A 13243-nucleotide genomic window follows, 5' to 3' on the forward strand; every position below is an offset into this window, starting at 1 on the left:
ATGTGCGTGCGTGCGTGCGTGTGTGTGTGTGTGTATGCCGGCAGGATCGTGTCATATTACGTGCGCACATATCAACTGAACGTGTCACACCCGCGTGCTTTGACGCCTGTGCAGCAGACAGCGCCTGACGTGTAATGTACTTTCCTCATTGACTTATAATAGTCCCCCGTTCACGCGCACGTTCACGCGTGATGACTGCTGCACGCCGGTAATCACACTACGCGTAGTGACTACGTGTAACATTCATGCGTTTTTTAGCGAACGCACGCATTAACGCTCGCATGAAGATAATTGAACATTTTTGTCAGGCGCTCACACGTACGCGGAAACGACGTGCGCAAACTCTGTCACACGTAACAAGAAGCTGCGTACGTATGAAGCAGCGTGCGCACATCTGCCTGTCACTGTTTGACAAATGTTGTTACGCGTTCACATACATGTGCGGTCGCAGATTCTGATGCTGCGCGGCCGGAAGTTGATCTGCACGGTGCGCACACTACGCGTTACATGAACGTGTAGTGTAGTTGTTCTGTGCTCCATTTTCATCCATCCCCTGGTTGACTAAAATGAAAAGGCCAACTACACTACACGTTCATATTACGCGTAGTGTGCGCGCACTGCAGATCAACTTCCGGCCGCGCAGCATCAGAATCTGCGACCGCACGTGTGTGTGAACGCGTAACAACATTTGTCAAACAGTGACAGACAGACGTGCACACGCTGCTTCATACGTACGCAGCTTCTTGTTACGCGTGAAATACAATCTGCACGTAACAACGCACGCACACACGCATGCATAACAAAGTAACCATGCGTGCACACACACGTTGCTGCGCATCTTTCCAAGTGTTTTGACTTCGATTTCACCCCATAGTGTGTGTGTGTGTATGCATGTGCGTGTGCATGTGCGTGTGTTTGCGTGTTTGTCTGTGTAAGCACGTAAGTTTGCAAGAGCGCGAGTGCACAGGTGTGTACTAGGCTTGTGTGACAGGTGTGTGCGCATGTGCTGGCGTTACCGTGTTGCGAGAGCAGCCGTGCACGTGTGTGCACGTGCGCTCCCATGCATGTCTTCCCCCCAGCGCCAGACCTCCGTGCCCAACCCACCAAGGTAAGCACTGAGCATCAGTCACCCAGCCTCCGTGGAAGAGGGATTGGCACAGGGGGCCGGGGGGGGTGGTGGAGGATGAGGGAGGAGGTGGTGGAGAGGGTGGCTGGGAGGAGGGCGGCTGGGGGAAGAGGGTGTTGCGGAGGGAGGGCGGCAAATGAGGCATAAAACAGCGGCGGGACGAAGAGAGATGGAACGGAGAAGTGCTTGAGAATAACGGATGTTTCTGCATTTATCAGCGGGAAAGAAAAGGGAGACGAGACGAGAATGCAGAAAGGCAGCACGGCGCCCTGTGTATTAATAAATATATAGATACGTGGGTTATGAAAGAAGAGCGAGAGACGTTGCGGTCGCTGCTAAGAGGTTATTTTCAAGAGCAGCCGGGTGACTTTGACTCTAACACAGAGCCTTGTGTTTTTTTGTTTTTTTTCTCCACGCTTCTCTTCTTCCCCTTTCGAACAAAAAGAGGTCAAGCAGAATTTGTCTGTCGTCGCATGTTAACCACACTCCATTAAGTACCAAACTCTGCTTTCTCTCACGTCGTGCTCCGTGATTACCCCGGTCTAACCCCGGGTCTGCATAATGACCATTTCCAGTGCCTCTGCGCATGTTGCGTGCATGTGTGTCCCGACGGGACAAAGTGAGAGTAAGTATTGTGTGTGTATGTCATTTCTGTTCACTTTGTGATTGAAGCTGCGTGCCCCGCATGTGTGTGTCGCGCGGGTATGCGTGTGCGTGTGTGTGCGTGTGTGACATGCATGAGATGTGTGAGTATATAGTGTATCTGTCTGTCTGTCCGTCTGTCGGTCTGGGTGACTTTGTGATTGTGGTAGCTGTGCCCGAATGTGTGTCCAAATGAATGTGCATATTTGTGTGCATCTGTGCGCCTGAATGATTGAGTGTGTCCTTTTTTTTATGAGCCTGCTCCTGTGCGTGTGCGTGTGCATGTGCGTGTGTACACGTACATCTGTGTCGGTGTGCCCCTGTGTGTGTGTGTGTGTGTGTGTGTGTGCGTGTGTGTGTCTGTCGGTGAGTCTATAGCTGCCAGCGGTGGCTACCCTTTCTCTGGTGACCTCACCGCCTAGCTTGTCTGATGCTACATGGAGGAAAGTCTCGCCATCCATTATAGATTGTGCTGACTGCTCCGTATGGCCCTGGAAAAGGGAACACCAGCACGGAGGCAAACATACACATACCCCCGCCTTCCCCCCTCCCCCAAACACACCTCTACCGACCCTGTTGTCGAGCTCACAGCTGCTAAAAGGTTTTCTTGCTTATGTTCAGTGTGATGTAACAATGTGCATATGTTTTGCACTGCACTACTGCACTTGCATGTTGGACTTCATACACCGTGACAGATGTGGAGTTTCATTTCACTCCGAAGTACGGCGTAGCGTGGAAGTGTAGTCGGAATGATTCTAACTCATGCAAACCAACAGATTGTGTAGTGTAGTGGTAGTGTCGCACAAACAAAAGACTGTATAAGATATAGGTATATAAGGTATAAACCAATGAATAGCAGTAGTGGAGGGCAGTGCAAAACATATAAATAGATTCAAACCAAAACACAGTGTGTAGTAGTATAGAATCAATAAACGGTATGAAATAGATACAAGCCAACAAACTGTGTCTTTTAGTAGTGTTGTGGTGTGAAACTGGATAGTAGGCCTAGTAAAACACAGAGCAGAGGACCTGCCACGGGTACCGAACGTGACACTTTCTCTAAATTTGACACCAAAAGACATTCCAATAATCGCCATCTTTAATCGTGATGTATGTTGACGGCCAAATCCACCTCATCACTAAGCTGCAGACGTGGCCCAGATAAACACCCAAGTGTACGTTCCTAACCAGGCTGTTTGCTGCCCTGAGGTTGACACTTTGGAAAGGAAGGCTGCCGTTAAGATGGATGAAATGACTTCATTTATCCTTAACCCATGAGGGCCGTGAACCGTTTTTCTATTGTGCCTTGCTATACATATGCCTTTTACAAATGTAGCACTTCTAAAACATGAACCAGTTCACTGGTTATGGGGAAAGCAATTCAAAACACACATACACACTTCTTGGACAGCCACAGACACACACACACACACACACACACACACACACACACACACACACACACACACACACACACACACACACACACACATTTACAATGTATACAATGAATATATTTTCAATTCATACCCTATGCATGTATGTTGTTAATTAATCATTGAGGTCAAATACGAGTTCAGTCCAATTCCTCATTAAATATGTGATTTGGGTTTCGCTGTAATCCGAAGTGACGTATAATTCCCAAACCAGTTTAAATCAGTAGCCCTGGAGCCTGTGGTAGGCAGGCTCTTCCTCTTTTAGTGGCCAAATATTTAACTCCCACCACTCCTGCACCATGATGTCACATCCTGTCTCACAAGAGTGGGAAGGAGACAGGATGCAATGGAGAAAAAGAGAGACATGTCAAGAGAGATAGAGCTTGAACGAGAGAGAGAGAGAGAGAGAGAGAGAGAGAGAGAGAGATACTACATATCTTATCTTTCAAGCTTGGATCCCAGCCCAACTCTAAGACTTTCTCCTCCATGCCTTGGGCCCTATTTGGTTTGATACTCAAAAGGACATATTTATTATAATATTGTAAACCTTAAACCATATGTATCAATCACAGTGATACATAATAAGGTAATCAACACACAATTTGGCTTCCGTGCTATTCATGAACCTGTTCAACGATTCCTTTGAGAGCGGCAAGTGGGCTGTCAAGTCAGATCCCGCACTTAATTCCTGAACAGATTTTTGTCATTAAAACAACTCAGAATGAGTTTATTTATAAACCTTACTTAAAGGTGACATATTATACCATCACGTGTGAGTGTGATAAGCCGTTAAAAGCCCTTTTGAAAATCGGCCTCTTCTGACATCCCAAGTGGGCGTGTCCCACCGAGATGTACGACGGATAGACGGGCAACGTTCGCTACAGTCAGGCTGGTGGACTGATCCGTCCCATCCAGGTGGACACGCCCACTGGTGATGTCAGAAGAGGCCGATTTTCAAAACTTTTTTCAAAACAGCTTGTAACGGGGTAATCACACTCACACCTGGTGGTGTAATGTGTCACCTTTAAAAACGTGTGGCTTAAAGGGCCAGGCGCCCATAACTGCAGCCAGCGGTGGCGGGCCGTGCCCTGATCAGAGAGACCATGCACAGGCTCGGGTCGGGTCGGGCTTGTCGTTTTGCCTGTTCTTCTCGTACACCCAATTCTTTCCCCTCCACCCCCTCCCCCTCCCCCCTCCCCCTCCTCACCAGACTCCACTCTCTGTGCACACACGTCACCGTAGCGCGTGACTGCGTCCTACCCCCCTCTTTGTTGGATATCAGCTGGTGGTTTTGCTTTTGAGCAGGAAGTGTTTTATTTGGAGCAGATTAATTAATTAGATCCAGTATCTGAGCCGTTGCCATCGTTAGCTCTCCGCCGCTATCAGGGCCCTGGGGCTAATGGAGTGCTCAAGGAATGTGTGTGTGTGTGTGTGTTGTGTGTGTGTGTGTGTGTGTGTGTGTGTGTGTGTGTGTGTGTGTGTGTGTGTGTGTGTGTGTGTGTGTGTGTGTGTGTGTGTGCGTGTGTGTGTGTGTGTGCGTGTTGTTTTGTTGCAATTAAAAATGTGTCGGTCTCTGTGTGTGAACCTCATGTGCGGTAAAGATGTCTGTTGCGTGTGTGTGCTGTGTGTGTGTGTATATCTGTATGTATGTGTGGGTGATTGTTTGGTTGCAATTAAAAATGTCTTGAGAGAGGTCTCAGAATGGTAAAGGAATATGTGTGTGTGTGTGTGTGTGGGGGGGGGAGATTTTTCGATTAAAAATGTGTTCAATGTGGGAGTATGTGTGTATGAAAGTTAGTGTATAAGAATCTGCTTGTGTGAGTGCACGTGCATGCGTGTGTGTGTGCATGCGTGGGTGTGTGTGTGTGTGTGTGGGTTTCTGAGAATGTAAGTGTGGTCTACCATAGGTGGATTATGAGACAACGGGGCCCTGTGCTCTCCTCTCATTGCCCTGTTCCTAACTCTATTTACAGTATAGTAATACACAAGGCTAGCAGTTTATGAACAAATGTTTTCTATTCCTTTGTTCCAAGTGGAGTATTAATCAACTGATTGTATTGGATGACTTCATAGTATAACAAAAATGCAAACTTGTGAAGTCCCAAAGAATCATTTATATTTTGTGCTGCCCAAGTGTATTTGGGCTCATATATCATCAGAGAGACGAAATTTAAATGCAATGAAATACTCTTTTAAATTGACATGAAACATCCTTATGTTGAGTGTGTGCGGATGACGGCTGGTTTATGCAGACTCACCTGGCCCCGAGTCAGACTGATTGGACCCTGGGGCTGGGTGAGGCTGCCCTCCTGTTGCGCGTTGAGTAATCAGTGTGCACAGGTTAAACCAGCCGTCACCACACACACATCTCGGGAATGGCAACGTGGAGCATGGTCGTCATGTATCATTGCCTGCTAACCTTACCGTGGAGCATGGACCCTCCCACTCCATCCTGGGGACCGGAGGCCTGGGCTGACTGGTGAAGGAGCTGTCGCTGGACATGGCGTTGTCTGCTATGAGGCTACCCTCTCCCAGGAGGACAGGGCCCCCATCTCCCTTTCAGAGCATGGGGGCCTTGGGGTGCTGTGCTGGCCGCCAGAGGGGTGGCCGGGCCTGGGCGGCTGCAGGGGAGGCTATAGCCGCAGGAAAGTTGGGTTTGCTGTGCTGCCTCCCCTGTCCTCTGCTAGGTTCTACTGCGCTGTTGGGGGAGGGGGGGAAAGGTCCGGTGCTTGGTGGTGGCTCCCCTGAGTCCTCAGTGGTCTGGAGGGGGCCCCACATTGGGCAGCGGTTCAGCAAGGTACATGCTACACGCCACTGAGGTGGGCTGCCACCCTCCACCTTGGTGACTTTTACTGGGCTCCTCCAGAAAAGGACACAGGGTAGTGATTGTTTGAAACCAGTTTATTGTGAGGTTTACAGTGCTCCATGTTGCCATGCAGGAGGTCTCCTTGTGCAGTGTGTGGTGGTGACGGCAGGTTTAACCTGTGCACATTTATTGTGCCAAATGTGACAGGTGTGCAGCCACCCCTAGCCCCAGAGTCCACTCAGTCTGACTCTGGCCAGGTAAGGCTGCTTAAACCAGCCGTCATCGACACACACGCCACAGTATTCCTTAATTCCTTATTATTGCTGAGCCTTACGATAACGGGCCCACTAGCAGAAGGCTGGGCTGCTCGGACTGACCCATCAACAAGGTTATCAAGCCTCTAAATCCATCCATACTTACTCGCCGATAACAAATTATCCTTCATTCATCAGCACTTTTCTCTGGCCATGCATAAGCCTAGCGGTGAAGCTAATGAATTATTTGCGATTAGCTTACGATTAGTGGAAGATTGAGATGGAACCGAGAGAGGGGAGTTGATGCATAGCAGTCCTCCCGCCACATTAAACACCCTGATATGTAAAGTACTCACGGGCGAGCTAAATTTCCAGTTCTGCCTACAGGGCCAGCTAAATTTGAAAACGCATCCAACAATATTAGTCAGCCAAATGTTATCTCCTCTAATCTTTCCATCCATGGGGAATTGACATTGCACTTTAAATGCGGGTGAAGGTAGGGAGGGGCAGAGTCCCTATAACTGACCCAGCAACGTGGCTATACAATTGTAAACGATTTATTGTTTATATACAATACCATGTTGTATTGTATATAATACGACATTGCTGTATAGAACTATACTATACATGAAGAAATAAACGATTCAGATCTAGACAATTCACATACGTTTCCCAAGTTAAGGTCATAAAAGAGACATTAGCCGAAAAGCGAGTTGTGTCCATTCCCAATCTTGGTGGCCGTCGACGATTTACTGGCGGGGACCACAGGAAATAATTCCAGGGTTCCAATGTAGCCGTATAACAGATTACAGATATCCACACCAAGGCCTCCTATTCATATTCCGATTAGGAACTTGAGCCACAGCAATGTCTTTTTTGCAACGTTTCTCCACAGAATACACAAACATACATTTATTTTGTAGGCGTTTCAGGTCCAGACAACATTTTGGCTAATCTCTCAAAACAGATGTCAAAGCTAATTGAAAAGCAGAGCCGTCATCAGACGATAGCCAAGGCTGTTGATCTGTAGGGAATGTTTAACGAAAAACCACTCAAACTCAGTCAACATTACTCAGACAACATACTGAAAACAAGAACGCTTCCTTTACCAAAATCTTGTCCTGATTCTGCATTAATATGCAGATATCTGTATGGGGAGATTATTGCATCCCATATATTATCAGTGTGTAATACAACTTTTTCGGTGAATGATGTAGCAGAGATTACGATTAAGTGTTTGCAACTGTAGCACTAGTGTGTATGTGTGTGTGTGTGTGTGTGTGTGTGTGTGTGTGTGTGCGTGGGTGCGTGCGTGCGTGTGTGTGTGTGCGTGCACTTGACTTCACTGCTTCCGTTTCATCATGCAGCTAATAGGGTCAGGTTTGTTGCCGTCTCCGAAACACTGTGCTGCATTTTTCTACCCTTGTTATAGAACGCTGTAATATTCTCGCTCTCCCATCTCTATCTCCCCTTTCCTCCAGGGACCTGGTGTTTCTCCAGGGCCCTGGTCTTACACAGAGTCTGAGACGCTGAAGAATGAGGAGGAAAGAAAGGGGACACTTGTCCAATCAGAGAAGCAGATGGCCACAGAGGACATGAGCAACAGCCAATCTGGCACCAGGAAGAGGAAAGTCCCACCTGCCAGTATATACAAGACAAATCAAATGTGACCCTCCTATAATTAAACCATAGCCAGGTTCACCCAAACACAAGCTCACTGCCAATGAGGGACCCCCTCCCTGTCCATGTCCATTTTGTCTTTGATCCACCTTATTGTTCCGACCAGAGACAGATATACAGGAGTTGCAATACAACAAAGATCTCAGCATACTAGGACAGCCAGGCACAGTGAAGCTTGACAACAGAGCTGTGCGCTGCTCGGCTCCAACGCAGTTTCAACGAGCAGGCCCTAGCAACAGGACAACTGATATATATACAACCCGCCCCTGAGCCCTCTTTCTAGATGGGATCCACCTGCAACAACAGACCTTAGATACCAGACAGACCCCCCAGACATCTCTCTGTAATGGGTACCGCCAAGGCATCGCGGGCGGCGGGTGCATCCCACCACAGATACTCTGCAGCTTCATCATCGGTGGCGCTGTCTGCCGCCGGCACCTTCCTCTATTGGCTCAGCCTGCTGTCAATCATGCGGCTACCAACGGCATCGGCGGACTGCTGGCTGATCGAGGGGGAGAAGGGCTTTGTGTGGCTGGCTATCTGCAGTATGAACCAGCCCCCCTACGAGGCCATCCCCCCGCACATTAACAGGTAAATATAAGCTTTTTTTACAGTCGAATTCGCAGCAGTGTGATCCTTGATGACCCCCCCCCCACCCCACCCCCTGCTAGACCTTTCACCTCCCCTTTCAAATGTCTGCCAACAGCACCATTGTGGATCTGAGGCTGAACGAGAACAAGATCCGGTCGGTCCACTACTCTTCTCTGAGCCGCTTTGGGAACCTAACCTACCTGAACCTGACCAAGAACGACATCAGCTATGTGGAGGACGGGGCCTTCTCGGCCCAATTCAACCTGCAGGTCAGCGACTGGATGAGCTCAGAAATGCACACATGCACTTGATGGGAAAGATAAACATGTATTGTGGAAATATACTGTATGTATATGTGGAAATATATGCAAAGCCACACACACACACACACACAGCAACATCTTGTCAGAATGCTCCCACAAAGGAGCATTTGAACAAATTCCGAATAGAGCAGGGCAATGAGGAGCTGGCATCAGTACACATCTACTGCCTACTGCCTGCAAGTACTGGAACTCGGCCAGAATTGGAAATTGTGAACAACAAACATCCGAGTCGGAGTATAGCCGGCGAGGCTTAGATCAGCATGTGAAACATGGTGGATGGCGCGTGAGTGTTTCTGTTTGTGAACGTTACACCTGCTTAACGTTGGTAAAGGCTGATGCAGGCTGATGCAGGGTGATGTTGGCTAGCTCCAGGAGGATTACAATAATCCCACTTGTCTCCGTGCTCACAGGTCCTCCAGATGGGCTTCAACAAGTTGAGGAATCTGACGGAGGGGATGCTGCGCGGCCTGGGGAAGCTGCAGTACCTCTACCTGCAGGCCAACCTCATCGAGAGCGTCAGCCCCAACACCTTCTGGGAGTGTGTCAACATAGAGAACATAGACCTCTCCATGAACAGGTACGGGCGCGGCGGTATGTGTGACGGCGTGCGTGCGATGAGAGTACACAGAATCTTGAGAAAGAGGAGGAAGAGGAGGAAAAAGTATTTGATGACTGCATGTTTCCTCCTTGGATTCAGTTCACGGTTCATTGGAATTGTTTTGATGACTACAACTCGTCGGTGGGTTTTGTGGGCGTCTTGTGGTTCATAGAGTTTGCGAGCTGAAACCGTTCCTCTTTGCAGGCTCCAGGTGCTGGACGGCAGTTTGTTCTCGGGGCTGAGCAAGCTGACCACGTGCGAGCTGTACACCAACCCCTTCAACTGCTCCTGTGAGCTGCTCGGCTTCCTGCGCTGGCTCTCCAACTTCCCCAACCGGACCAATGAGAGGATGGTGTGCGACTCCCCGGCGGGCTTCGCCGGCTACAACCTCCTCAGCCAGAACCCCCGCATGCCCGCCTACCGGAACTCCCTGCACATGCTCAGCATCGTCTGCACGGACGTCGACAGCAGCGTCACCCCCTACTTTGTGATCGACCCGTCCGACAGCAGCACCATGTCCCCTGATATCCTGACGCCGTGCGGCTTGGAAGACTGCTACTCGGGCACCCCTCCGGACGACACCATCAGCCTCAGCCCCATCCTGTCCGAGTCCAATCCGGTCATGATGCTCAAGCAGGTGCTGCCTTTAGGCGCCGTGATCACCGTCCGGATCCCACACCCGTACCGGAAGATGTACCTCCTGGTGCTGTACAACAACAGCTTCTTCACAGACATCCGCACCCTGAAGAGTCAGAGAGAGGACATTGAACTGAACAACTTGAAGCCCCACACGGACTACACCTACTGCGTGGCGTCCATACGGAACTCGTTGCGCGTCAACCACACCTGCCTGACCATCCCCATCGGACGACGGATCGACCCGGCGAGCCGAGCCAACGAGTCGTCGGCCACCCACTACATCATGACCATCCTGGGCTGCCTGTTTGGCATGCTGCTCTTCCTGGGCCTGGTGGTGCATTGTCTGAGGAAGAAGAGGATCATGGAGGCCAAGGAGAGGAAGATGAACCGGATACAAAGGACCCTGATCGAGCTCAAATACGGAGGAGGCGGGGATATAGAAGGAGGGGGCGGAGGAGGGGGTCCTCTTTCCCAGAAGCAGATGCTGGCAGGTGAGAGTCTATCCAGGATGCCTTACATGCCCCAGGGAGGGGAGATAGATCCGTACAAGCTGCAGGAGGTGACTGAGACGCCGGTGCACAAGCCCACCAAGCTCAATTATATGGAGGTCAGGGGGTCCAGCGTGGAGCGGGAGAGGGAGCGAGAGCGGGAGAGGGAGAGAGAGCGCGAGCGCGAGAGAGACTCGCCCCAGGAAAACCCCCAGGGCTCCGTCGCCGAGATCTCCACCATCGCCAAGGAGGTGGACAAAGTCAACCAGATCATCAACAACTGCATCGACGCTCTCAAGTCCGACTCCAGCCCCTACCAGCAGGCCATGAAGTCGCCGTCCACGGCCGGGGGCGGCTCCGTCTCCACCGCCGAGCCCCAGCTGGTGCTGCTCTCGGAGCAGGGGGTGGAGCGGGGGGAGCGCGGCGGAGGGGAGTTCCTCTCCCCGGTCTACAAAGGGGGGCGAGGCGGGAAGGGAGAGGAGCGAGGAAGGGCCTACCACCAGTCGCTGCAACGCCACCACAGCATGGAGGCCCCGGCCACCGCCAAGCGGCCCAGCACCTCCTCCTCTCCCGGCTCCGCCCGCAGCCCCCGCTCCTTCCGCTCCGAGGGGGGCTACCACTCGTCCGAGACGCGGTACATCGAGAGGACCTCGCCCGGGGAGCGAGGGGGAGGTGGCGATCGAGGAGGAGGAGGAGGAGGCGATCGAGGCGGAGGAGGCGGCGGCGGCGGTGGCGGCGTTGGCGGCGGTGGCGGCGGAGGCGGCGACGGCGTCCGCACGGTGATCCCGGCGGCAGCCATACTGCGGGCGGAGGCGGCGCGGATCCGCCAGTACAACGAGCACCGTCACTCCTACCCCGGGTCCCAGCAGCACCTGCAGGAGCTGCAGCAGCACCACCCGCAGATCATGCAGGAGCTCCACCACCACACGGCGGGGCGGAACCCCACCGTCCTGGACCCGCTCACCCTCAGCCGGCAGGCCAAGCATCGGGACCAGCTGGCCTACTCCCAGCTGTCGCCCCACTACCCGCTCTCGCCGCAGTACCACAACCTCAGCTACTGCTCCAGCCCCGAGGAGGACGAGGAGGACGAGGGGCTCCTGTGCACGCCCACCCTGGGACTGTGGGAGCGCTTCAAGCTGCACCGCAAGAGGCACCGGCAGGCTTCGATGGAGGAGGAGGGATACGTGGCGGCGGGACACGCGCTGAGGCGTAAGGTGCAGTTCGCCAAGGATGAGGATCTGCACGACATACTGGACTACTGGAAGGGTGTATCCGCGCAGCAGAAAGCCTGAGTCAAACCCCTAGAATGGATAGCCCGTTGAGAATTGGAAATAATAGTAAATATATATATATATATATAGATATATATATATATATAAATATAATGTCTCGCTGACACACACACACACATACACATATGAAAAAAGACATGTAGGTAGGTCATTAACACATGTAGACGCCTACAAGCGCCAGTTGTATACAGTACACACAAATACACACACACACACACTCACACGTACTACATAGTCGACACGACACGCCTTTGCTTCTGAGAACATGGAACAAAGTAATATATTTACGGTATTGAACGAAAAATCAGTTAACTTTATGACCCACTTATGACATTTTTTTTGTAACGTAATGAAAAGTATAGATCAGAATTATGTAGCTGTTTGTATTGTTACACTAGGGTTTTGAAGGGGAGAAGAAAAAAAAAAACGGAAAAAACAAAACAAAACACACCAACACCAACACCAACATAAGCAGAAACAATACGAGTTGCAGGCAACCTGTCGCGTAACACACACCCACGGGGATCTGGTCCCGCCTTGGAGATTGACGCGTGACAGAATAACGTTAAACTCTCATTTGCTCCACTTTGAGGCAGGGGAGAACGGCTGCCATTTTAACTAGAGAAAGGATGAATCAAAGTGTGGGGGGGGGGGTAATTCTTCTTCTATATAACTCCATGCTGTGAGACCAGACATTTGTAAAGACCATGGATTGTAATTTTCTTAGGTGAGACATGGTGGGGGGATACATGCGGGGGTCGGGTCCCCTGGGACGAGGAAGGTGGTGGTGATCCAGAGCAAGAAAGAATCATGTGCCAAAAGACTGGAGGGGGGGGGGGAACTAAAAAGATTTACTGTGCTTCAACACCCTCTCTCTTCTTCACTGTTTTTCTAGAACGAACTATGAACAAAAAAAAAAAACACACTGTAGAATGATATGTTGTTATTACTATTATAATAATTATGATTACTATTCTTATTACAATCCTCATCCTTACTATTATGTTATTTGAATATGGCATGGCTCTGTCGTGTGACTGTGTTTTGACTGTTTTAATCCTCGGAGGCAGAGGACGACATACACGCGAAACAGAGTCTGACGGACACCGACGGACACTTTAGTTGTTTCTTTTCCTTTCCTGCCAAGACGGAGTCGTTGTGTTCTGCTCTGAGCCCAGCAGACACTACTTTCCATAGTCTTGTTGACAAAAAAAAAAAAAAAAAGAACTCCAAACTTTTGTTGTACCGCTTCCCATCTTCTGGCGTGGAAGTGCTGTACAGAAGACTGTGAGAGCAGTTCTATATTTGCACCAGAGGGGACTCTTTTGTTTGTACAACGTGCTTTTGGAATCTTTCAGACTTTTCCGG

General features: G+C 50.5%; 1 protein-coding gene across 1 annotated transcript; it reads left to right on the forward strand.

Moving 5' to 3' along the window:
- Positions 1-6748: 6748 nt before the first annotated feature.
- Positions 6749-11875, forward strand: LOC311341055 (protein ELFN1-like; the record flags this gene model as incomplete). The annotated part of the gene is made up of 6 exons (XM_084465969.1): positions 6749-6760; positions 7746-7895; positions 8306-8535; positions 8651-8804; positions 9269-9435; positions 9661-11875. The coding sequence occupies 6 exons, from the start codon at positions 6749-6751 to the stop codon at positions 11873-11875; spliced, it is 2928 nt and encodes a 975-aa protein (XP_084322095.1).
- Positions 11876-13243: the final 1368 nt, after the last annotated feature.

This window comes from Micromesistius poutassou (assembly GCF_964030765.1).
Source record: "Micromesistius poutassou genome assembly, chromosome: 3".
Taxonomy (NCBI): domain Eukaryota; kingdom Metazoa; phylum Chordata; class Actinopteri; order Gadiformes; family Gadidae; genus Micromesistius; species Micromesistius poutassou.